A 25,259-nucleotide genomic window follows, 5' to 3' on the forward strand; every position below is an offset into this window, starting at 1 on the left:
ACCCCAGGTGGGAGAATCCAGCCTTGGTGGCAGCAACTGAGGACTTGAACTGCTCCTCCCTGCCTGGCCCCTGGGCCGCTCTGGTAACCTTCAGCTGCGTGGGCCTGAGTGTGGGAATGCTAGGCCCTGGGTGTTTCTGCAGACTCTGAGGGCTTATACCAGAGCATCTCTCAGCTGTGTCTTTCCCCAGCACACATGTGATGAACCACATGCATGCATGCTCATGTGTGTAGAGATAAGGCAGGGGGTCAGAAGTGCCCAAGTTTGGGAACTGTCACCCCTCACCTCTTCCTTTCCCAGGTGAAAGCACATCAAAATATGCCCCAATAATGGGTTTGCCATGAACTCCCTCTAATTGATAAAGAAGAAAGTAATTTGCAAGAGGAATTTTGTTAGTAAGCTGCGTAACACCTGGGCTGAGGCTGCGAGCCATGTGCGGCTCACCCTGGTGCTCTGTGCACCCAGCGCAGTGCTTGGCCGGAGTCAGTGTTCGCTTGGGTGAGGGAGCGGCTGAGTGGCTGATGGGCTGTTGTTTTCACCTTCATTCTTTCACTCATCAAGCTTTTTATCTTAGTCGGGACCTTCTCATTGGAGAGGGAGAGAAATCCAACTCATATTGGGTTTAGGAATAGAGGGACCCAGGGGTTCGAGTTGGCTTTCAGCACAGCTGGGTCCAGAAGCTCAGGCCGTGTCCTTGAAACCTGGTGTCTGCCAGTCCTTTCCCCGCCTTCCTCTGGGTTGGCTGCGTTTTCCTGCGCTCTCCCTCCTGTGGTTTAGCATCCCTAGGGAAGAGAGGGGGGGCGTTTGCTGGGAGTGAGTCCTGTTGGTTCTGCTTAGGTCTCCTGCCCACTCCTGAACCAGTCTCTGTGGCCAGGAGGATGGAGCTCTGATTGGCCAGGCCTGGCAAGGTGCTCCCCTGGGGGCGGATGGAGCACAGAGCTGTTTTGCTCATAGAGAGGCCAAATGGATGTAGGGCAGGCAGGACCCAAGGGGTCCATGGTACCTGTTGAGCATCCCCTGGGTGTGGGGGCAGAGGGGTGAGAGGTCTGGGTGTGGGAGCCAGTGGTCTGATGCAAGCCCAGAGGGTGAACCATGTGATCCTTCCCTTCCTGGTGGGTGGGGGTGGAGGGTGTGGCCTGAGCTGAGGACCACCCCGCTCCCGCTGAGAGACCAGCTGTCTTGGAGAAAAGGACCCCACACTTGCCACCAGCAGCCCTGAGCTGGGTCAGGACCCTCAAGCTGCTCTCCCAGCCCATCCAGATTGCTGCCTGAGTCCACTATAGAGTTCCCCATGTGGAGGAGTTAAGAAAATAGAAATGCCTGTGCCATTTGTCCACAACCTGGGGGTGACTCTCTGGCACTGCAGCAAGGATCAGACTCCCCGAGTGGCAGTGGGCCCCAAACAAGAAGCTGTGGGGAGGGTGGGCCAGGGAGAGAGGCTAAGACGGCAGCCACAGCAGCTTTGTTTCCCTTTCCCCCTGCTTGGGGGCTGGGCTGGGGCCTGTGCCCCTTCTATGTCCCCTTACCCTCGTCTGTTGCAGCCGCTCTACGGGCTGTTTCAGTGAGTGCCTACTGTGTACTTGGCACGGTCAGCCTTGTGCATGCAGAGCTGAGGGCTCACCTTTAGCTCTAGCTGGAAAGACAGACACACTCAAACACAGGTGCCACCCTCCCACCCTGCTGGCATGAAGTGTGGTACTACCAACTTCTGTCTAGACACTCGAGGGGGTCTGAGAAGTGCAGATCTGTGTCTGTGCATGGTACATGTGAATGCACATTGTAGGCACACATGCAATCTGAGTGTGTGCCTGAGTTCACATGTATGTTGATGTGTGTATGTGAGCACGTGTGTCTGCATCCATGTGCCAGCCTGTGTCTAATGGGGAGTTGTATGTATATGAGATGTATGTGCAGGTGTCTCAGGTGTCTGTTAATGTCTATGAACCTGCATGAGTGTGCAATACCTGTGCTCATGTCTGTCTGGGTGGTTGAAGGGATGGGGTGGCATGTGAACATGTGTGTGCCTATGTGTACCTGTGGCTCCTGTGCATATATAGGTGCACACGCATGTGCCCCTGTGCCACACATGTGCAGGTATCATTACACGTGTGGGGCTGGTTTTTCTGGTGTGCGCTGAGCCATGGTGGAGCAGGAAGGCAAAGGTCCCATCTGGGGCAGTGGGTTTGAGGGGCCCCAGTCTGCAGGATTCCCTGAGCCTCCCAGCCAGGTCTTTCTCTCCCTGCGAGGCCCACTGAGGAGCCCTCCTTTGGGTTCCGGGAAGCCAGGGCTGCTTGGGGCTGAGCTACCAACTTGGGCTGTGGTGTAATCTGCCAGCCGAGCCCTTTCCGGAGCTGTGGTTCCTCTGGGCGTGGGGAAGCTGCCCTTTTCAGCCTCCCCTGCTTGTCTTGGTGCCTCCGGAACGCAGGACACACCTCCTGGCCCTGTGGCCTCACCCACAGGAAGCACAGGTTGGGGGGCAGGCCATGGGGGAGGTGTCACACTGCGCTTACCGCCCTACACCGGTGGCCCGCTGACCCTGCTGTACCTTGCCAACAGCCCCAGGGACGTTGCTGGGACCTGGGGCCCCCGTGGCCACAACCATGTTCATCAGGAAGCGCAGCGTGTCCTTTGGGGGCTTCGGATGGTGGGTGACAGGTTGGGGTGGTTGAAGGGATGGGGTGGCTTAGCTGTGCAGCCTTGTTGAGACTGCAGGTGTCTGTGGGAACAGGGAGCTCAGGTTGTGCCCGACTGCGGTGACTGGTTGAACGTGTGTGTCTGTAATGTGTTCCCACGTATGTGTAGGCACCTCTGGGATGACTGTGCGTGTGTGTGCGTGTCCGAGACCGTGCATAGTGTGCCTGTCTGACCGTGTGTTAGGTGTGTGCCTGGCTGGGTGTGCCCATGTGTGTGCCCACGTGTGCACCCTTTGTTTCCGATCAGGTGCCAGTCTGTACCTCTGTCCTCTGTACCTGTGTGTGTTTGTCTGTGCATGTGCGTTACGCTCCTGCCTGTGTCCTCTTTGTGACTTGGTGGCAAGAGGAATCTGTGGCCTGGGGACCTTTGGGGCTGCCTCCTCTCTGCAGGGGGTGAGCTGTGAGAGGAGGGGGCAGGCCTGTCTCTCCAGGTCCCTCCCCTCCGTCCCTCACCTTGGTCAGCCAATCCTAGCCCTGTCCCATCTTGAGCAGCTGGGTGCTCCAGCCTCTTGCCTGGCCCTCTGGGCCACTTTTTCCCTCTAAGCTACTGTCTGGGACAAAGAACAGCTTTTTCCTCCGTGGGGGACAGACCGTGAGGAGACTGAGGTCAAAGGCTTGTCTGTGGTCACCAGCTGCTGGCAGCTTCTCCTCAGCTGGGGAACAGGGTCTAGTGGTTTTCATTATCAGTTTCCTTTCAGCTTCTGGGCCTGGGGCGTTGTCAAAGGACAGGTTCCCGCTGAGTGGAGAGGGTGGCCGGGGTGTCCCGGTATAGACGCTGGTGGGGTAATTGGGGGCACAAGGAGCGAGGGAGATGGGGAAGGAGGCTCGGGGGCTGGGCATAGCTGGGCTCTGTTGCTTTGGCTAATTCCTCGACCCATATGTATGCAGCTCTCTATTTCCTCTTTTCTGCTTTTTCAAAGCACTTTGCCATTTACCCTCTGGCAGGAAGGCCTGTGGGTGCTCCATGTTTGGCAGATGAGCACAGAGAGGATGAGAGGATGCTCATGGGGCCCCTCCTGACGCTCAGGCCGAGGGCTGCTATCCTGAGGCTGGGGTTTGAGTTCGAATCACCTAGTCTGCTTCCTGGTCAGGGACCGTGTGCGGGGCTGGGCTGGGATACACGTAGGGCTGGGCCCCGGCAGTGACGCGGTGTCCTCCGAGCCCACCCTTCTGTGGGGGGCGTGGAGCGGAGAGAGGTACTGTGCTTGGCACATGGTTGCGCTCAGTAGGTATTTATAGAATGAGCGGGTGAGGTGTTTTGTCTACCACAGGCATGTGGGTGGGCTCGTTGAGCTCGAGGGGAATGGCAGGGTTTCCTGGTAGGGTTGGAGGTTTAGGGTGGGTGTCACCTGGGGATAGGTTGTCAGCTGGGAGGGGCTATCAGTTGGCTGGGGCCTAAAGGACGGCCTCCTGGAGCCCTGGTCCACTGCAGACAGCGAGCAGAATCTCAGGGGTGGTTATTTTAAAAGCCCTATCGGAGACCAGGAGTAGACAAGGTGATAGAGTGAATGGGGTGGTTGGCGGGGAGGGGGAGGAGTGAAGGGGCCAGAGAGAACCTGGGACTTTGGCTTCCTGAAAGGGAGAAGTCCAGTGTCGCAGCCACTGCCCTATCATCTGTTTCAGCCCTGCCTAGGCCACAGGCCCTGCCCTCCCGGGGCCACACCCCTGCGTGGGAACCGTGTGTTGGACAGGCCGCTGGGTTGTGTGGATGTGGGCACTCGCACAGGTTGCTGTGACCCAGAGTGCCGGCGGGTGGCGTGGTGGTCGGGTTGAGAGGGTGCCACACCAGGGTGCGGGTTCTAGTGCTGACTCCACCCTCACTCACTGAGGAACTGAGATGGGACACTTCCCCTCTCTGGGTTTCAATTTCTCCATGTGTAACTGGGGCTTTCTGCCTTACTCAGGACACAGGGATGTTGGAAGAATTAAAAGAGATTTTTTGAGAAAATAGAAAATGTAAGGGCTTACTGTTCAGGGTTACAGTTGGGTTGCTCTGAGTTACAAATATTATAGCAGAATGTGGGGATCTGACTCCATTGGGAATCCCATACCTACCTCATCTGGTGGGCTGAATGGGAGAGGAGGCGGGCCTGCATCCCAGAGGGGGCTGGCTGCCAATGAGATCCTTGGGGACCAGGTGTGGAAGCCCCAAGGATGGGGTCCAGGAGGCATGTGGAGAAGAAGCTGAGAGGGCCGGGGTCAAGAGCCTTGCGTGTGGCTTGATTTGCTGTTGGAAACTGACATCAAAAGGTGCTGGGAAAACAAATCTTTTGAGGTGTTCCAGGGGCCCTTCTGGAACACCCCAAAGTTATTCCCAGGTCAAGACTTGGGAAGTTTATCAAAATATGTCAAGAGGTTTGGATGCTTGACTAAATTGGATCGTAAGTCATTATGAAGCAATACTTAATCATCCATTTAACCAAACTGACAATGAAAGATTTCAAAGAAAACACAGACGTTTACAGAATTGTTAGCAAAACTTAGTTCGTCCTGTTGAGGAGATTCTGTTTTCTTAAGTAATCCAGGACCTAATTAAGATAACATAAGACAAATTATTTTGTTAAAGCGCAGAATCTTTGCTCTCTAGGCAGAAATCCCAGTATCAATAGCAGACCACTAGTCCTTCGAGCAGAGAGAAAAGCAGACTCTAATTTTGCTTCAGCTTACGTTTGATGCCTTGCCCATCTCGGTTCACAGTAGTCCTTCCAGATAAGGAACGCAGGTTGCTTTCTGGGAGATGCAGGTGAAGATGCTCAAGATGTATTGGGGACCTTGAGGAGAGAGGAATTAACCCAGGTGAAGTCTGATGGAAAGTATGCAGCTTAGTTTTTTAGCCTCAAGAGGACTTTAAAATTCAATCTGAAGATTCCTTGTGGAAAATTCCAGCAAAGCAGATTTAAAGAGCCTGTGTGGTCAACACTATTCTTGTTGGACTTATATAAATAATCAGGCCACGTTTATTGAAACTAGACTTATTTTGGAAATAAATAAGTCATAATTTGGCTATCTTGGATAAAAAATGAGCGTTATTTTAGAGAGAAAAGTGTTTTAATAGAAACTGCCATGTACTTTGTGGATCTAGTGCTGTTCATTGTCTTTTCAGTTAATTTTTTTTTTTCCTAACTATAAACTAGACAGGGTCCTGAATTTTTCTAGTTTTCTTAAATATTTGGCTGCAGCTTTCGAAATTAACATTTCGGCCTCCAACCCATTGACTTGGAATCGCTGGGAACTAAAGCTGGCCTGTTTCCCAAGGCCATGCAAGCTAAAGCGGGACAACTTGATGCAGGCTTCAGAGAAAGCACCACAGCAGCTCATCTGTGGACAAGCTGTTCCTGCTACAGAAAGATCACCAGAGACAGTGAATCTGCAGACCAGGAGAAGCTCAGACTCACTGCCTGCCCTCATGCCATAGGAAGATGATTGCCGACAGACATCTAGAAATCTTGACTGCCTGCCTTCAGACTCAGAAGCCGAGATTCTAGTCTGCTCCAATCATTAACCTTTGTTTTTCTTTTCTTTCCATAGAAATGCCTCTTATTGTATACCTGGTTGCTTTCAAAAAAACAAAAAGTGCTGGGAGTTTACTTAGAGTAAAAGGATCCCACCGCCCAGCTCAAGGGCTTGGTGCTGACTTGTGATTGCTGGAGCGGCTCCGCATTTTCACCACGCGGCCCTGATACCACTCCCCTACCCCTGCTGGTCCCAGCAGCCGAGTGTATGGGAAAGAAGCTTGTAGCAGACCTGAGCTAGATGGATGGGTGGCTGAAAGAACTTTCTAGGGTTTCAAGCATCTTGGAGGTGGTGGTGATTTTGGTGGCACTGATGGTGATGATGACATAGGGATGGTGGTGACACTGATGGTGATGGTGGCACCAGTGGTGATGGTGATGATGACATGGGTTGTGGTGAAACTGATGGTGATGGTGACACTGATGGGGTAGTGACACTAATGGGGTGGTGCCACTGGTAGTGATGGTGACACTGGTGGTGATGGTGAGATGAAGCTGTGGTGAAATTGATGGTGATGGTGACATTGGTGATGTGACATTGATGGTGATGGTGACATGGGGCTGTGGTGACATTAATGGTTATGGTGACATTGGTGATGATGACATTGATGGTGATGGTGATATTGCTGATGGTGACATTGATGGTGATGGTGACACTGACAACAATGGTGACCCTGGTGGTAATTATGACACTGGTGGTGATGGTGACAATGGTGGTAGTAGTGAAACTGGTGTGATGATGACACTGATGGTGGTGGTGACACTGATTGTGATGGTGACACTGGTGATTATGGTGACACTGGTGGTGGTGGTGACACTGATGGTGATAGTATACTGATGGTGATGGTGACACTGGTGATGATGGTGACACTGTTGGTGACATTGGTGGTTGTGACCCCTAAACAAGAGGAGACACCAGCGGTGGCAATCTTGCCCACCTTTCTGCCTCTGGAGAGAGAAAGGGGCCTCTTTCCCCAGCCATAAGGGCTGACATATGTAGAGGGTAAAAATAGAAGCTTAGCAGCGCTGCCTTGTCTTCCAGGAAGGCGCGGGCTGGGGCGGAGGAGCTGGCTGCCAGGACAGTCTGCCGCAATCATGATCTTCCCTGTTCTGAGTCTGGGCCTGACAGGTCCCACCTGCCAGTGCACCCTGGAGCGGGTTCTGTCCCTGGAGTGGGGTCTGCCTCCTTGGCTGGACTGGCAGCTCCCAGAACAGGAGGGTCCTTGGTGCTGGGGGTACTGGGTGTACTGGGGGGTGCTGGCATCTTTTCAAAGCAGAATCCCAGGAAGTATCGATGTGTTGAATGTCCACCCGCCAGTGACCGATGAATCTAGGCTTCAGAGTCTTCTTGTGGAAGCGGGGAATGAAAGGAGAGGCTACATACAAACTGCTTAACATCCCTGGGGCTGGAGTCAGATACCTGGATTCAGACTGGGACAGCGATTTTACCCTTCTGAGCCTCAGTTACCTCATCTCTAGAATGGAAATAATAACTGTACCCACCTCTTAGGGTTACATGTGGCTCCAGCCCTCCCAGAGCTCACTGTCCTCCCTTCCTGGGCTGGAGGAGCTGTCCCTGCAGAGCCCTGTCCACCTGGTGGTCTGGACTAGCCCTGCAGATGCCCGGAGGGAACCTTCTGCCCCGGCACTGACCAAGCCCTTGCTTTTCTCTTGGCAGGATCGACAAGACCATGTTGGCAAGCCTGAAGGTCAAGTAAGTAGCCACTTCCTGTTTTGTAGAGGTCAGAGATGGTGGCAAACCAGAGCTCTTCTGGGGCCCCTGTTTCCCTTGAAGTTGTGGGAAACTTGGGTGGGGCTGTTGCATTTGCCAGATTCTCCTTCTCAGGCTGGGGGCTTCTGGGTTGGAGGAGGCTGGGTCAGGCTCTTGCTTCCTGGGCATCTGGGCAAAGCAGATGCTGGAATGGAAGCAGCAGGCACCAGAACAGTGGGAATGTGTGTAGTGCTGTCACTTTTAGGCTACAACTGAGGGGTGTAAGAAAGAGAAATGTTTCTGTCTCCTTCATTTTTATGTGAAGCCCTGGTCCCATAAGGCTGTCTTTCTGATATTCCCACCTACCTAAACATTGTGCCACATGAGTCTAGGACATCATAATACACCACAGTATGTGTGTGTGACAAGTAAGCTATTGAGTCATCTGTGACCAGAAATGTCATGCTGGTTGGCTGGTCTTGGGGTTCCCTGAGGCTTCCAACACCAGATTCAGGGGCTGGGAATTTCCTGCTCGGTTTGCCTTGTGTCTGCTTGTCTGTCTGGGAGCCCTGGGCAGACACACCTCTCTGCTAGAACCTCCCACTACCCTTCCTCACCACCTGTATTCTTTTTTTCTCCATATTTCTGGCCAAACCATCTTGTCTACATCCTGATCCTCTTTCCCCCTTGAGACCTAACGAAAGTCATTTCCGTCTGCATCCCTCCTTTGGGCAGTGAGTACTGGCCCATCGCCTACTCCAGTGGAGTGAATTGAAAATGAGGGAAATTCTAGGAGGGAAAATAGGACTGGTCACTAGCTTAAAATATTATCCTGCCATATGCAGATTAGCTTACTCATGAAAAATTCCCCCTTCAGAGGCAGCTCCTTCTGTCTGTAACTCCCCCATCTCAGCTGAGAGGTTTTCCAGGCCAGTCACCCTCTGCCATGCCATTCAGTTGGAGCACTGACTGTATATCCCTTGGGTAGAGGTCACTGAGCAAAACACAGCCAGCCTTGAGAGTTGGTATATAAGGCGATCAAAATAAGAGGCTTCCTACTCCGGTTTGTTTTGTTCAGAAGGGTGAGGGTGGGCAGTTAGGGCAGGGATGGATGGCAAACTGTTCCTACCCTCAGAGGGCTTTTAGCCTCTTTGTAGACTTGATGCCAGAGGTGCAGTGGGAGTAGCCCAGGAAGACTCACAGGAGGAGGTGGCTTCTAAAGCAGCTCTTAAAGATGGGGTGGGACGATGGGCCCACCTGTACGTGGGATGTGCATAGTACAGCCCAGTGTTCAGGGCAAGTCACTCTCGGCCATGGCACTTACCTTCTCTGGACTTCAGTTTCTGTACCCTTTTTCCAATGGGCACAACAATGTTTGGCCTTCCCAGAGCTTCTTATCTGCATATTGAATGAGACGTGAGGCATGAAGTAGAGACAGTAAGGGGTCTAGAGTGGTCGAGTCTATCTTGTGGTGCTCTCTTGGGACGTCTTGTTCAATTTCACAAGTTTGTTTTAACTGATAAAGATGATACATGTAACCTGGAAAGGAACTAGTTATAAGGTGCAGTGAAAGGCTGAGGCCATAGACCAATGTTGAGATTGGGACCTCAGTGGGGTCTTTGGGTACTTGGGTACCTGGGGAGGTGGTGTTGAGATGGTGGTTTGAGACAGTGTGTAGGACCATGTTCATACTGTACTTGGTTAGGATTCTTTTGATTGCAAGAAACAAAACCCAATTTAATCTGGCTAAGCAAAAGATGGGATTTATGGGGGGAAAAAATTCCAGGGTGTCTCGGGGAATCCAAGGGGACGAGGTAAGGTAGAGCGTAGGAAGGGCTGGACAGGAACTGGAAACCCATGCCTGTCAAAAATCCCAACTGGCTTCTTTGCAGAAGCTGATAAACTGATCCTCAAATTCATATGGAAATTCAAGGATAATCTTGAAAAAGAAGAATATAATTTCAAAATTTACTTCAAAACTACAGTAAGCTGACATGAGGACAGACACACAGATCAATGGAACAGAATCCCAAGTTCACAAAAAACCCTCACATTTGTGGTCAATTGATTTTCAGCAAGTGCGTCATAATAATTCAATGGAGAAAAATAGCCTTTCAGCAAATGGTGCTGGGACAACCAATAGCCACATGAAATAGAATGAAATTGAATCCCTCTCTCACACCATATACAAAAATTAACTCAAAGTGGGTCAAAGACCTAAATGTAAGAGCTAAAACTGAAAACTCTTAGAAGAAACATATAAAAATCTTTGTGATCTTAGATAAGGCAGTGGTGTTTTAGATGTGACACCAAAAGCAAAAGCAAAAACAATAATAACAAGTTGATAAATTGAACTTCATCAAAATGAAAAACAACTGTGTTACAAAGGACACCATTAAGAAAGGGGAAAGACAACCCACAGAATGGGAGATAATATTTGCAAATCACATATAGGAACTTATATCTAAAATATATAAAGAACTCTTATAACTCAATAATACAAAGACAACACAATTAAAAAATGGGCAAAGGATCTGAATAAACATTTTTCCAAAGAAGATATATAAATGGACAACAAGCACATGAAAAGATGTTCAGCATCATTAGCCATCAGGGACACGCACATCAAAACCACAATGAGATGCTACTTCACACCCACTCAAATTACTATAATCAAAAAGACATAATAACAGGTGTTGGTGAGGCTTCGGAGAAATTAGAACCTTTGTACATTGCTGGTGGGAATATAAAATGGTGCAGCTGCTTTGGAAAACAATAAGACAGTTTTTCCAAAGGTTAAACATAGAAGTATTGTAAGACCAACAATTCCATTTTTAAATATATATCCAAGAGAAATGAAAATGTATGTTCATGCACAAACTCGTACATGAATGTTCATAGCAGCATTATTAACAATAGCCAAAAGTGAAAAAAACCCAATTGTCTGTCAACAGATGAACGGAGAAACAAAATATAGCATATGCATACGATGGCATGTTATTTGGCCATAAAAAGGAATGAAGTACATGCTATGACACAGATGAACCTTGCAAATACTATGCTAAGTGAAAGTCACAGAAAAGCACCTATCGTGTGATTCCATGTATGTGAAATGTCTAGGCTAAGCAAATCCACAGTGACAGAATAGATTAGTGGTTTCCTAGAGCTGGGGAGGTTGTTGGGGGAAAGAAGGGGAGTGAATGCTAAAGGATACAGGCTTCTTTTTGGGGTGATGGAGATGTTCTGGAACTAGGTAGTGATACTAGTTGCACAACCTTGTGAATATACTCTAAACCATTGAATAAATGGTGGTTTGTATGGTATATAAATTACATCTCAACAAAGCTGTTGAAAAAAAGAGAGAATATATGATTTTTCCCAGCTTGGGTTAGTTGTATACCACTGGTCCAATTGGTTTAGCTGGAGAGATGGGGTTTTATGGATAAAATATGGCTGCTAAGGCCACCTCTATGTGGGAGGGGTTAGTTCTTAGAGAAGAAAGATGGATTATAGGCTGGGCAGATACCATAAGAGGTTTTATTCAGACACAGCCACTACCCTTGGGACTAAAGGGAAGATCGGTGCCTGCTCTCCCCACCCCCCCTTCCCTCCCCCTTCCCCCTTCCCCCTGCCTCCCTGAATGAATTCCTAACAGAGAATTCTCTCCTGATGCCCAGGATCTGTCTCTGCTCACTCACAGGTCCATTAGGTGGCCCACGTCCATGCTAGGCTCTCCCAGGCACTGAGATGCCTCCTTCTTTCTGCCTCTGCTGGCTGAGACATCTTTCTACAAGTGCCCCATTGACTACTCCACTGAGCAGCAGGTACCGCTGGGCCGAAGCCTGTGCTCCCAATGGCCTTGGTTCCTTCTGCAGGGACCCGGTGTCCTTGACATGAAGACAGCCGTGCAGCTCCTGGAGGTGTCTCTGAGCCATGCAGCTCTGAAGATGGGGGTTCTGGCCCCTCCATTACTGAGCACTTGCTGTGTGCTAAGTTTTCATTGCACAGTTCCCCTCAGGTTTCACCACCACCCATGAAGCAGCTACCGTTACTCTCTGCGTTCTACAGATGAGAAAATTGAGGCTCGGAGAGGTTAGGAAACTTGATCGAGGTCGTCAGCGAGTAAGTCATGGAGTTAGGATTTGAATCCAGGTGTGTACTTCGGGCTGGTTCGGTCCAGGCTGGAGCTGAGTAGTTCTCAGCACCTATCCCGCCCTACTTTCCCACTCTTTCCCCCCGATGTATGTTGAGAATCTGCGTAACTTGGCTGCTGCTCTGTCTCCGCAATGCTGTGGGCGAGAAGGCCCATCACTCTGCTGGAGGCCCAGGGTGAGAGGGGCCTTGGGTGCCTGAATAACGACGACCCTCCGAGGAAAGGGGTACAGGGAGCCACAAGGGAGCACTGGAGAGGGTAGTGGTCGCAGTGCATGCAAGAGAAGGAGTTGGGAGGGCCAGGTTACTGCCCCAGGCCAACAAATTGTTAACCTCTCTGAACCTCAGTTTCCCATTTGTAAAATGGGAGGATTGGACTAGTGTCTTACCTGCTCCATTCTGGCTTTGATATTTTAGAAGTTTACCTTCATGACTTTGGTCCTTTTGTGTTTCTCTCAGGACCTTGATGGTTGGGGCTCACTGTTGAATAAGTGAATGCATGAATGAATGAATGTCTTTGAGAGCAGGGGCTCTGCGCACCTCTCTGGCTACCGTGGCACGTAGCAGGCTCTCAGTCTATATCTGCTGAACGAATCAAGGGTCATCAAAGTTAGCCCATCACATGCAGGTGGAGGGAGGGGAAGAAAGAGCAGGGTCAGCAGGCAGGGCTCCCCTTTCTCCTGCCTGCTCTGGGATCAGCTTGGGACAAGGTCCCCGTCTGCAGTAGTTGTGCGTCATCGAATTAGATTTCCCCCAGAGAGCCCAGGCTGGCAGGCCCAGGTGTCTGGGGTTTGCGCAGGGAGCTCCTTGAAGCAGCATCCAGAGGTGATGACCTGAGCAGGAAGGAGTCTCAGGTACTTTCTTCCACTTTTCTGCTGCCTCGGCCCTCCCTCTCACGATATACTTCTTTGCTAAAGAAAGAAATATATGTGTGTCTGTCCGTCTCCTGCACAGGCTTGTAAGCCATGCTCCAGCCATCTGAGATGACTGTCACCCACGACTGGCCCTCGTGGGACTGGGTGAGCCCAGGGCTGGTTCAGTGCAGCCTGTCTCCACTGCTGGGGGACAGTATCATGTTCAGTCCCAGTGATGGAGAAATCTAGAACCTATTGCCTTGTAGGAAAAATAATCCAACTTTTGGTCATTAGAAATGAATGACATCTCTGAATAAAGAGAAAGCTTGTGATGGAGCCTAGAGGTGACTGTGTCCTCTTATTTCTTCCTCATGAGAGGGGTGGAGAGGGCTGGGGGGAGCCGTCTTCCCAGCAGCCTGGTTGGGGCAGCATTTCAGCTGTCCTTTGTTTTGGCCAGAAGATAACACCACACACTCATCCCTACTCTAGGTTTCAGATTTCACCAGCTGAGAATTCAAAATCCAATTAGAAATGAAGTGACTGCACAGGGCAGGAGCAGACACAGTGTGTCCCAGCCTAGCTTCCCTTGGCCCCTGGGGCCCTGATGGCGGCTGCGGGAGCCATCATCCATGCAGGATGGGGGGGCACTGTTGCATCTAGAAAGCTCAAATTTCTTGCCATGTCATAGCCCCTTTATACTCAGGGCTTCCATTCTCCTTCTATGAGCATTATGCACAAAATCCAGATGATAACCTTTACGGATGTCTGCTTCTCCTGGTCCTCTCGGTGTTGTTAGCAAGGTCACCTGCTCACCTTGTGGGGAGAGAGCAGAGCCGGGGAGGCCCAGGTGTGAGTGCGTCATCTCTGCATCCAGCTCTCCAGCCCTCCTTCCAGAAAGCCCGTCCCTCCACCATCTACCCCTGGACTCCAGTGTAATGGCTTTTTCCATGTGCTGGTTGAGGGCCATGATCACCACCCATTTCCCCAACTTCCACCAGGCCTTTGTTTACTGTGGATTACAAGGATCCTTGAGGTACTGCGAAGATGTTCTACAACCTTCTGGGGCTGCTCTGTCTTAGGCAACTCCTCTCTTACACACCTATGACATCTGCTGAGAGTTTGCTGGGGTTGTTAAGGACGGGAGAGCTGGATTTGGGGGGGAGGGTGGTGAGAAGGCTGAATCAGTTCAGCTCACCCTTACCAGGCACCTACATTCTAAGCTCAGTGGTAGGTCCCGGGGTTGCGAGGGAGATAAAAAAGACGGTCTCTGCTATGAAATCTCACAAACCCACAGGGAGACAGACATATAGACACAATTGCAATGGGATGTGACAGGTGCTAACAGATGATCTCAGAGAGGATGATGGAGAAGGGCCTCCCGGAGCCTTGGTGATGCCCGGGCGGTCTCCAAGGGTGAGTGAGGTCGGCTGGAGAAGAGAGAGGCACTCCAGGCTGCAACTTACTCAAGCAGTGGGGCGGGAGGGACCTGGGTGAAGCTATTATTACCAGACAGAAAACCTGTGGGAGTGCCGGGACAGGATGGCCTGTGCCTGGGAGTGTGGACTGACTGGGGAGCTATCAACAAGGTGGTTTGGTGTGGGAGGCGAGGGCAAGGGAGGGGTCAAGGTGAACACCGTCAGGTTTCCCAGTGAGTCCTTGCTCCCATCCACCGAGACTCTGAATATATAATCTCTGTTCTTTTTTTGCCACTCTCCCCTCCTGTGTGGCTGGCTTAGATCCTGACCCTTAAATCTACCTCCCCCCCCCCAATAGGAGGGGACAGAGGAGGGGAGCTGCAGCAGCAACTCAGGGGCTGTAGGAGCTGGTCTGGGGCTGGGGGGCAGGCCAGTCAGAGCTCTCTCCCTGGCCTTGCAGGCAGAGCTGGTGGTGGGCCTGGGCTCCGGCCCCTCCCTGCTTGGCTCCTTGGAGTGCCTTTGGCAGGTGAGCTCCAGGTTAGTAGTGGCGGCCCTTGTAACTGACAGCTGGCCAGGCCGGGCTCTCAGGGAACCCACTTCCAGACACATTCCAGGTGGGGCCATGGGGAAAGTCGCTGTTTCTGCCTAAGTATCAGGCCCTGGATCACTGACTGATTCCTTTAGGGTGGGCCTTGAGCCTGAGAACAGTGTTGGTGTGTGTAGGCGTGTGTAGGCATGTGTAGGCGTGTGTAGGCGTGTGGTATGCTTGCCTGTGCAGGTGGACATGAGCTTTGAGGGCCCATGTGGGTGATTGTGGTGCCTTTTTTTGGCTTTAGTGAGTTCCTATGGTAACCACGAACATGTCTCTTTTGGGAGCTGGAGTCCGCAGGGTGTGAGTGGCTACAGGGAGAAGCAAGGCGGGCGGGTGCTTAGCTGGCAGTTGGGCTCTGGCCTGATTTCACTGCCAGGCTCTGGGGAAGCACCTGGAGGGGCCATTGCCAGGCAGCAAGGTGTGCAAACTCCAGGGACTTGTGTGCTCCTGGCCTCATCCCAGCCAGTCCCCGACATGCCCAGGAAGCCCTGGTGAGTCCCTGTTCTGATTTCTTGATGGACAAACAGCTCCCTGAATCAAGACTGCTATCTGCTGGTGGCAGCTCTGGCCAGTAGGTACTGGGCATTGGGCTCTTCGGAGATGGGTGTGGGACTGTGGGCAGGAGGGGCTCTGTTTATCCTGGGGCCCTGTGCTAGTGCTTCCCTGTGGCTGGTGAGCTGAGTGGTACGTGTTGATCCCATGGGACAGGGCTGACTGTGTTACTGTGGGAGACAAAGGCAGGATGCAGGAGAGCAGAATGCAGATGGGCAGCCTGTGGCCGGCCAGCCTGGGGTCATCTGTCCCTGGGTCAACTATCCCTCACTTTGTTCAGCTCCCTGAGAGTCCTTGTGGACCCCAGGTCTCTGGCCATGCACTCAGCTTCTTTACAGCTCTCACTGGGCCCAGAGGCCTGCTGGCCTTGTCTGGATAGGAAGACTCAGGATCCCGTGGAGAAGAGGCCAGAGGGCTCAGCCCAGCTCCCTGGGCACTGGATCTGGCCAGAGCTGGGAAGACTTGTTCCCGCTGGGCTTTGGGGAGAGGCGCTGACTCCCCACATGTGCATCCCTTGGGCTTCCTGTTCACACTCTGTGGACCCCTGGGCGTATCGGGATACCCCCGGCCCTTTGGGGAGGCTCATGATGGACGGGAGCCCCTGCAGCACTCAGAGGTGTCTGGGAGTGTGTGGGGGGTACTTGCTTTCATCGGCTTCCTCCTGCCGGCTCCTCTAGGGCTGGGAGCAGGGAGTGGGGAGGGGAGTGTCGGGAGGGGATGTAGATAGGCCTTTCCCCAGGAGCTAGCTGCTCCCTCTGCCCCTGGGGCCCTGGGGGAGGCTGTGCTGGGACAGGGTGGGCAGCAGGGCTTGCTGGGTCTGGCAAACCCAGTGGACATGAGGATGGACAGCTAGAGATCATGGGCCTCAACCTCCTTGTTTATGGATCGGGGCACTGAGGCCCCAGGCGGGGTTGCCTCACCCGAGATGGCGCAGCGCGGAGGCGCAGGGTGCGGGATCAGGACACGAGAGGCCCGCTCTCGTCTCTGGGTAGCGCCTGGCCCCTTCCTGCTCCTCCATTAAGTCCTTCATCTCTGCAGCTACCCGGCTGCGACTTCATCTTTTCTTCTGAAGATAGACCTGATGTCCTCAGGGACCGGTCAGACCCGAGCCCCATGGTGGTGAGGGGCCTGGGGCACTGCCGGGGGCACCGGCGCTCTGCTGGAGCTCCACCTGTCTCACCAGACCTTCCCCTGTACCAGGGAGGTTGAATATTTGGAGTTTTAGGCCAAATCTTGACAATTAACTCAAGAGTTAAAGAGACAAAGCCCTAGGGGGCCTGTTCTGTAGGCCAGATTCAGCGCATGGGGTCGCCAGGGTGCCACCTTTGCTCCTGGGCGGGCCCACGGGCGGGCCCACCCCTCTCCCGTCTCAGCTCCCGTCTGCCCCTGGCGGACTCCCTCGTCTCTCTCCCCAAGTCGCCCCTTCCCTGGCCCTCTCGTCCCTCAGCTGCTGGTCATTTCCTGCTCTGCCCCCACATTGGACTCACTCTCAATTAACCTTTTCTCCCTTCCAAACCCAGCTCTTTCTCTGTCACTGGGTTGCCACGGGGTTCGCCCTCCTCCCCGGTTAAGGCCCATTATCTTCTGCCTAGACGGTGACAGAGGCTGTCTAATTAACCCCTCCTCTGGGCTCCGCCAGCTCTGACTAATTCATCACCCCCAAAGACGGCTCCGGCTCTGTTCTCCCTGCTCCGAGGAGGCACGACCTGCCATGACGATGGCAGACCTTGTTAGGGCTGATTCCACACAGGCCTGTCCCTCAGACCCTGGTGTGGGGACCCCCCACTCTCTCTTGGTTGGGGCTGGGCAGCCTTTGGCGGTGTTGACTCCCCAGGGACTTCTCTTTCTGTCATGGGCATCTACTCAGTCTTTGGTCCACACCAGATACTTTGAGTCTCTCCCTCTCCCCCGAGCAGCAGTCTCCAAACTCTTCTGCACCCGGAGGCTTTATAAAGGTCTGGTGCCCAGATTGCTCCCAATTCCAGAATCAGAAAGCAGAATGTCTGGGGTAGGACTCAGCATCAGTACTGTTTAAAGATCCCCTCTGCGCATGAGATGCCAGCAACCTCACCCCTAGTAGCGATCGTCAAAAATGTCTCCAGGCATTGCTGAGTTCTGGGGGAAGTATAAAAGCTCCCCCACCCCGCTGAGAGCTGCTGCTTCAAGCCAGGCTAGGTCCACCTCAGTGGCTTTCTAAAGTGTGCACAGAGGAAGGGCTACCAACTTAGTGGTCAGATGGCCTATGTTGAAGGCCTGACTCTACCAGCTGGGTGACCTTGAGCAAGTTACTTGACCTCTCTGTGCCTCAGTACATCTCTAATTCTCTCTCTCTCTTTTTTCTTATAACTGCGTGTCCCCTTGACCTTTAGCTCCAGCTCCATGATGTGACTTGCTTTCTGGCACTTTGTTTTCTGGCGCTTTCAGCCTGGACGTGTTTGCTTATGCTGTCCCCCGCATGAAGTGCCTTTACTTCTCCGTCTGCACTGTCGTGTCCATCCTTCCAGGACCAGCTTAGAGGCTGCCTCCTCTGTGAACACCTCTGTCCCCGTGAGAACCAAGTGCTTCCTTCCTCACGCTCCGGAGCAGCTGGAGCCTCAGGGGTCATATTAGCTCTTCCTGCCACACGGCGGTGGTGGTTTCTGCGTGTCCTTCTTCCCTTGAGGTCAGAGACAGTGGGAGCCCCTCGGGTGCCCAGTCCAGGCTGCATCACTGTTTTGTTACACAGGTGAGGTGGCTGACCCCGCCCTGCCTCGGGTTGTGCTGTGAACCAGCAGGTTACCGCAGTGTCATCCTTCACCCCACACCCAGCTCGTTCTGAGAGGGTGGAGTGGGTGGAAACCCGTGCCTGGCAGGCCACAAACCACATAACTGACTTCTGGAGCCCTGCCCTGGGAGGTGTGTGTGACACGACAGTCATTGCCGCCGTCTTGGTTGTCTTGCCTTGAGGAGCTTTGGGCTCTAGACTCTCCCAGGCCCACTTCTGGGCCCAGGAACAGGACTCATAGGGACAGACCCTGCCCCTATCCTGCCATGCCCTGTCCAAACCCTGTCAGCCCGCTCAGCCTAGCCTGGAGCAGTGACTGATCACCCTGGCTGCAGTGCAGAGCCATGCTGGGGACTCAGCTACCCCAGGCCTGGGTGGGGCCAGGAAACCTGTGTGTTATCAGGGCCAGAGGTGGTAACTCTGAGGCAGCTGGTTTGCAGCTGTTTGGAAACCAGTGACATTTAAAGCTCTTTCTCCCCACAGTACAGATTCAGCGGTTGGGTTCATGTGGTCTGGGTGACCTTGGGCAAGTTACACATCCTCTCCGTGCCTCAGTTTTTCTATCTGGGGATAATAATAGTCCATACTATTGTTGTGAGGTTTAAAGGAGATGATCCATGGGAAGCGTGGAGCACAGTGCCTTGTACATAGCGCTCGGTAAATGTTACCTGCCTCGATATTTCTGATAATAGTAATAATAGTTCTGGGCTGGGTGGACACATGTAACAGCATGACATGTCCCCATGCCTGCAAGCATACCCATCCCTGCAAACTGGAACGACAGACACCCAGACCCAGGCCCGCTGCTGAGCGCAGACATGTGCAGGTGGTGGGATGACGGTTGGCACACACGTGCACACACGTAAACACACGCGTCAGGAGGGCAGATGTGTGTGTGTGTGTGATTGTGTACACAAAGCCTGGGTGACAGGGGCTTTTCTTTCATTCACACCCTGACGTTATTGCTGGAGTTAGCAGCACCTGGCTGAGCCCTGGGAGCCCAAGGTGCCCCTTGTTTCCATAGCAACCTCCACGCAGTGAAAATCGGAGGCAGAGGGAAGAGATGGGAAAGGCCCGAGCAGCGGGAGGGGCCTGTTTGCACACCCTCCACGGTACCGAGGCTCTCGTTCTGTTTGTTTGATTTTTACAATAACAACGTGGCAAACCTCTGAGTACTGATGACTCACAACTGACAGTTAACATTCTGTTGCATTTTCAGCAAACCTTTAAAAAAATTGTGGTAAAAGATACATAACATGAAAATGACTATTTTAGCCATTTTTAGGTGTACCATTTGGTGGCATTAAGTCTATTTATAATATTGCACAGCTGTCACCACTATTTATTTCTAAAACTTTTCCATTATTCCTGAGTTTGTCCCCATTAAACACTAACTCCCATTCCCCCCGCCCCATCCCCTGGCAGCCACCCCTCTGCTTTCTGTTTCTGTGAATTTGACTCCTCGAGGCCCCTCATATAAGTGGAATCATGCGGTATCTGCCCTTCTGTGTCTGGCTCGTTTCACTTGGCATAGTGTCAAGCTTCATCCGTGCTGTAGCGTGTGTCAGAAGGTCCTTCCTTTTCAAGGCGAGTATGGCTCCATTGTAGGATATACCACGTTTGTTCATCCGTCCACCTGTCCGAGGATGCTTGGTTCGCCTCCGCCTTCTGGCTGCTGTGAATAATAATATGAACATGTGCTCACAAATACCTGCTTGAGTACCTGCTTTCAGTTCTTTTGGGTATGTAGATACCCAGGAGCTAAATTACTGGATCACATGGTAATTCTATATTTTACTTTTTGAGCCTTATTTTAAATAAAAGGAATAAAGCCTCATAAATTTAAGTCCCTGTAATCACTCCTTTTTGGCCCCCTTACCCTGTGTCCCTGTCCATAGAGGTACACAGGAATTGGTGTGCTTTCTCAGTCTTTTTTTTTTTAATATATCTTTACTGATTTCAGAGAGAGGAAGGGAGACGGAGAGAGAGATAGAAACACCAACGATATGTATGAGTCATTGATCGGCTGCCTCCTGCACACCCCCGACTGGGGATGGAACCTGCAACCTGCATGTGCCCCAACGGGGAATTGAACCATGATCTCCTGGATCCTAGGTCGATGCTCAACCGCTGAGCCACCCCGGCCGGGCCTCAGTCCATGTTTTCAATACTTTTGCATCTACAGATAGGTGTCTAGAAACAGTATATAGCTCTCTGCGTGATGTCCTTTTGGATCTATGTGAGTGTCATGGGGTTTTTTGGTATCAGACTGCTGGGGTTCAGGTCTTGGCTCTGCCGCTTACCAGCTGTGAGACCTCAGGCAGCTTACTTAATTTCTCTGTGCCTCAGGTTAGCCAGGAATAATAGTAAAACCTAAAACCTTCTTGTAGGGTTATTTTGGGGACTTATAAGCTTACATATGTCAAGTGTTAGCACAGTGTGGGGACAGAGAGTGCATTAGATGTGACAGTCGGCACCCTTACAAGTCTGCGTTTGTGCCCCTCTGCATGGATTTTGGAATCTATCCATGGGGTCGAGTTCCTTCTTTTTAATTGCGATGTAGCATTTCTTTGTATAAACACATCACATTTCCCCCCTTATTGTATCTCCTGTCCCCATTTTCTTATATTGCAAACAGTGCTGTAGTGTGTGTCCTTAATGTAACCCTCTGTGTGTTTGCCGGAAAGGTCCCATGAAGAAGGACTGGGAGGCCAGCTGTTGGGTCACAACTCGGCCAGATGTAGCCAGATGTCCTCAAGAGACGTTTGACCATTTTCACTCCTACCCAGGGTTGTGTCCTTATGTCCTCACTGATTTTAGTTTTTACATTGGTTTGACTGACCGCAGCACATGCTGTTTTATTTTTTATTCTAAACATTGACATAACTCTGAACAAGCGACTGAAAGCCTTCTGGGGTCTCTCTCCAGAGGCCCAGGAGGATGTGCGTGTATCACATGCATTTCCCCATATTGGTACAGTCTTTTTTTCCCCTTTTAAAAATAGCTTTTTTTTTTCTGATTATAAAAATAGTGCACGCTCTCCGTGGAAGATTGAGAAAATACGTACAAATATTGAGATGAAGAATAAAAACCCATGGCTCACCACCCAAAATGTCATCATTTTGATGTGTTTCTTTACAAGTCTTTTTGTGCTTTTTAATTTCCTTTAAAACTTATATAACATTTTCAGTACCATTAAATATTCTTTAAAAACGTGATTAAAAATATTGTATGTCATCTTATGATTATGATGTTCCGTAATTTATTTACCCATTGCTTTATTTTTAGATATTAAGGTTGTTTTCAATTTTAAACTATTAATAATGCTGTGAAAACATCCTTGAATATAAATCTTTGATGATTTCCTTTGGCTACCAACCACTGAAGATAAAATGTTTTCATGCATTTATTTTTAAATTTTTTAGAGAGCCCTGCCGAGCGTGGCTCAGCGGTTGAGCATCGACCTGGGATCCAGGCGATCAGGGTTCGATTTCCGGTCAGGGCACATGCTTGAGTTGCGGGCTCGATCAATGATTCTCTCATCATTGATGTTTCTATCTCTCTCTCTTCCTCTCTTTTCCTCTCTCTGAAATCAATAAAGATATATAATTAAAAAAAATAAAAAATTAAAATAAAAAAAAAATAAATTTTTTAGAGAAAATATTTCTTAATGACTTTTGCCTATTTTCCTATTGGAATGTTCACATTTTTCTTATTGATGCATTAGAGTCTCTTTTCATTAAAGCTGTGAACCCTTTGTCATTTATCTTCCTATTTCCAAATAATCTTTACCTTTTGCCAATAAAGTTGACTCTGTTGTTTTTAGTGCAAAAGTTTTAAATTTTAAGATATAAAATATGCCAGTCATTTCATTTGTGACTTCTCTTGTTACTTTTATGCTTAGAAAAGTCCTTTTCTGCTCAGAAAGTTGATGGTTTCTTATATATTCTTCTATTTTTTTTAAGTTTCATTTCCTTTCACATTTAACTCTTTAATCCATTTGGAATTTAGTTTGGAGGGAGATGAGAGATGAAATTATAATTTTATTTTTTCCAAATAATCAGTCAGTTGTTCCAACACATCACTTTAATTTTCACTTTCTACCACTAAATTCTGACATGTTCAAAGATGTATGTCTGGGCTTCTGTGTGATTCCATTGACCTGTCTGTGAGTCTTGTATGGGCTCAGAGGTGAAAAAGAGCAAGGTTTGCTTAGGTATTGAGAAAGCCTGGGGCCTCAGGAGAGTGAGGATTTGGGTCCAGTAGGTGGTGGTGGGCTTGTGGGTTGTGGTGATGGGCCTTGAAGGTCAGACTTCAGAGTGCGTGTTCATTTTATTGAGCTATGGGGAGATAGGTGGAGGTTCTGAGTGGAGGTATGGAGGGACTCCACCTGAGCTTGATAAGGAAGGTCTCTGTGCTGCTGGGTGGACCCAGCGGGACCCTGTGGAAATGGATGGGCAAGAACCAGCAACTGCTCGAGCTAGAGGTGAGGGAGGGTGGCTTCAAGTGTGGTGTGGAAACAAACAGGTGGCTGCAAGATGCTACAAGGTAGAAGCTGTAAAATGTGGAGGGAAAGGGGGAGCCAAAGCATCACATCAGGGTGATCCAGAAAATTGTTCTGTTAATTAAGAGTTTTCAGTTGTAAAAACTTACAAGATGATGGTCTAATATAAAGCTACATAGGATGAATAGCAATCTTAGCAAACACGGCACGCTTGCTCTGCACAGCTGCCCTGTGCGAAGCCCTTATGTGCGTGACCCTGATCTTCACCCAGCCCCGGTGAGACCGGCTCTCTGATTCCCGTTTCACAGGGAAGCGGTGGCAACTGGCAGTCTGGGCACCGAACCAGGTTTATCTGTCTCTAAACCCATGCTCGTGTCTGCAGGAAGGAGGCTCAGAAACGCCCTGGGTAGCTCTCAGCCATGCATCGTCCCGCCTCTTCCAGGTTTGGGGCATGCAGCATCCTAGAAGCATGTCTGGGACCCGCTAGCAACGCCAGGGGCCTGGCCCCCCTCGTCTGTCCTTAGCAGGTGCACACTGCTTCCTACTGTCTTCGCTGAGTGAGTTGTATTCAGATGCCCTAGAAGAGGATCCGATTAGTCAGGATTCATTGTGGAAGTGGCCAGAACCCAGGTCAAACCAGCCTATGTGAAAAGTGTCTTGGTTCTTGTAGCTGAGAGGCCCAGGGAGTTCGTCTGTCTGGCTTGAGGCATAGCTGCATCCCAGGACTCAAACAGTCCTCCAGCCCACTGCTGTCCAATATGGTCATGCGTGTCAATTTAAATAGTAATTAATTAAAATTAAGTACAACTTAAAATTCAGTTCCCCAGGCGCACTAACCACATTTCAAGTGCCCCATATGCACATGTGGCTAGTGGCTACTGTACTAGACAGCGCAGATGCAGGACATTTCCATCATCAGGGAAAGTTCTGTTGAACAGTGCTAGCCAGGACCGAAGGCCAGACACCCCTGGCAGTTTTCTAGGGGCCGAACAAGCCCAGAGATTCTACCGAGTCTATGACTTGTCTCCTGCTGCAGAGATGTCTGAGCTGCACAAATCTGGCGCCACCAGGTGGCGCTGAGGAGGCGGCCCGAGCTCGTATGTGGCATCTGGGAGCTCACAGTCAGCTTCTCGGGCCTGTGAAAGGAGCCGAGAGAAACTGGTGGACATCCAGCTCAGGGGTAACAAGTGGTGGGCCCTGGCTCTCCTGCACCCACACTCAGACGCCCACAGTCAGGTACATGCGTTCAGACACGACCACAGACACACCTGTCACTCAGGGTCTCACACACAGTCACATCCACTCGCACAAACACAGCCCCCCCAAAAGGCACAAGCATGGCTGATGCCACATTCCGTTATGACAGCAACAAAAATAGCACTGGCTCTGCCACCTCATTCTATCCTTGCAACTGCCCCGCGAAGTGGCTTCCGATGTTCTTTCCATTTCAAAGCGACTTTGCAGAAACCAAGACTCAGGGTGGGGAAGTGACGTGCCCGGTCACACAGCCCTTAGAGATGGACCGGGATTCTGGTCCCACGGGGCTGGGAGGGCTGTGTTCAGAGAGGACACATAAGGCACCTACTTAGATATTTGATCTCCTGGGAACTAAATTCTTTGGGGTGAACTGGGACCCAGCTTTTGTCAGGGGAGCCCCAGCAATATCTGCATGCTCCGTCTCCCACATGATGTGGGTTCAGGAATTTATAAGTGTCTGAGAACCATAAGTCAGTTAAAAAGCCATGTTTTTCTTGGTGTCACACAACCCACTCCTATTCAAGTGCAGGTGTTGAGTGTGTACTGTTGTGTCTGCTGTGGAGGGGCCTTGAGCGTGCGGAACAACTGCAGTGAGCGACTGCAGCTGCTCAGGGAGCCTCACACCACATGCTCCCCCCCCAGTTAGCTGCCCAGAACTCACAGCTCACACACCCAACAAGTCAAGGTCAAAAGAGGTGGCCGCGCTGCTGAATGGTTGTGTAATATGTGAGGCAGCTGGAAAGAGTGCAGAACAGCACTAGAACAATTACCAGTTAGACAGAATGGGAAACAGCAAAGTGAACGGGAAATAGTGTATTGGTCACCAGTTGTTGGCGGAGCAGAAAGGAGATTGGACTAGAGGAGAGGAGAGGAGGTGGGCGAGATGCCTGTGGCTGTTCTGAAAGGAACATCTGGAACCTTTGAAGGCTGCTTCTGTCCAGTGTCCAGTGTCACCTAAAAACTGATCATGCCCCATCCCTTTTAAATGTAGGTTTGCCATGAGTGTTTCTCTCAGCCTGTCCAGCAGGGTCATTTTGGGCTCACAGGTTGGACAGGAGGGAGAGGAAGAGAGAGCAAGAAACTTCACAGCTATCCCTGGGTCAGAATTGGAGTAGAGAAAGCAAGAGCACAGGACAGGATGTTCACGTCTTTGAGCTGTGGACACCAAGGTCTGATGTAGGAGAAACGAAGGTGTTTGTTTATCTAATGAATATGCATTGGGAGCCTACCTTTGCCAGGCACTGTTTTACATG

The 25,259-nt window shown here is 50.9% G+C and overlaps 1 protein-coding gene across 1 annotated transcript in view; it reads left to right on the plus strand.

The window, feature by feature from the left end:
* Positions 1-2,582: 2,582 nt before the first annotated feature.
* RAP1GAP2 (RAP1 GTPase activating protein 2) overlaps positions 2,583-25,259 on the plus strand; it is a gene marked incomplete at its 5' end in the record, with an annotated part of 170,890 nt that continues 148,213 nt past the window's right edge. The window contains 2 exons of the mRNA XM_081161880.1: positions 2,583-2,644; positions 7,884-7,919. Coding sequence (XP_081018006.1) covers positions 2,601-2,644; positions 7,884-7,919 — 80 coding nt within the window. The remainder of the gene's footprint in view (positions 2,645-7,883; positions 7,920-25,259) is intronic.

Source organism: Miniopterus schreibersii, assembly GCF_964146895.1.
Source record: "Miniopterus schreibersii genome assembly, chromosome: 16".
Classification (NCBI taxonomy): domain Eukaryota; kingdom Metazoa; phylum Chordata; class Mammalia; order Chiroptera; family Miniopteridae; genus Miniopterus; species Miniopterus schreibersii.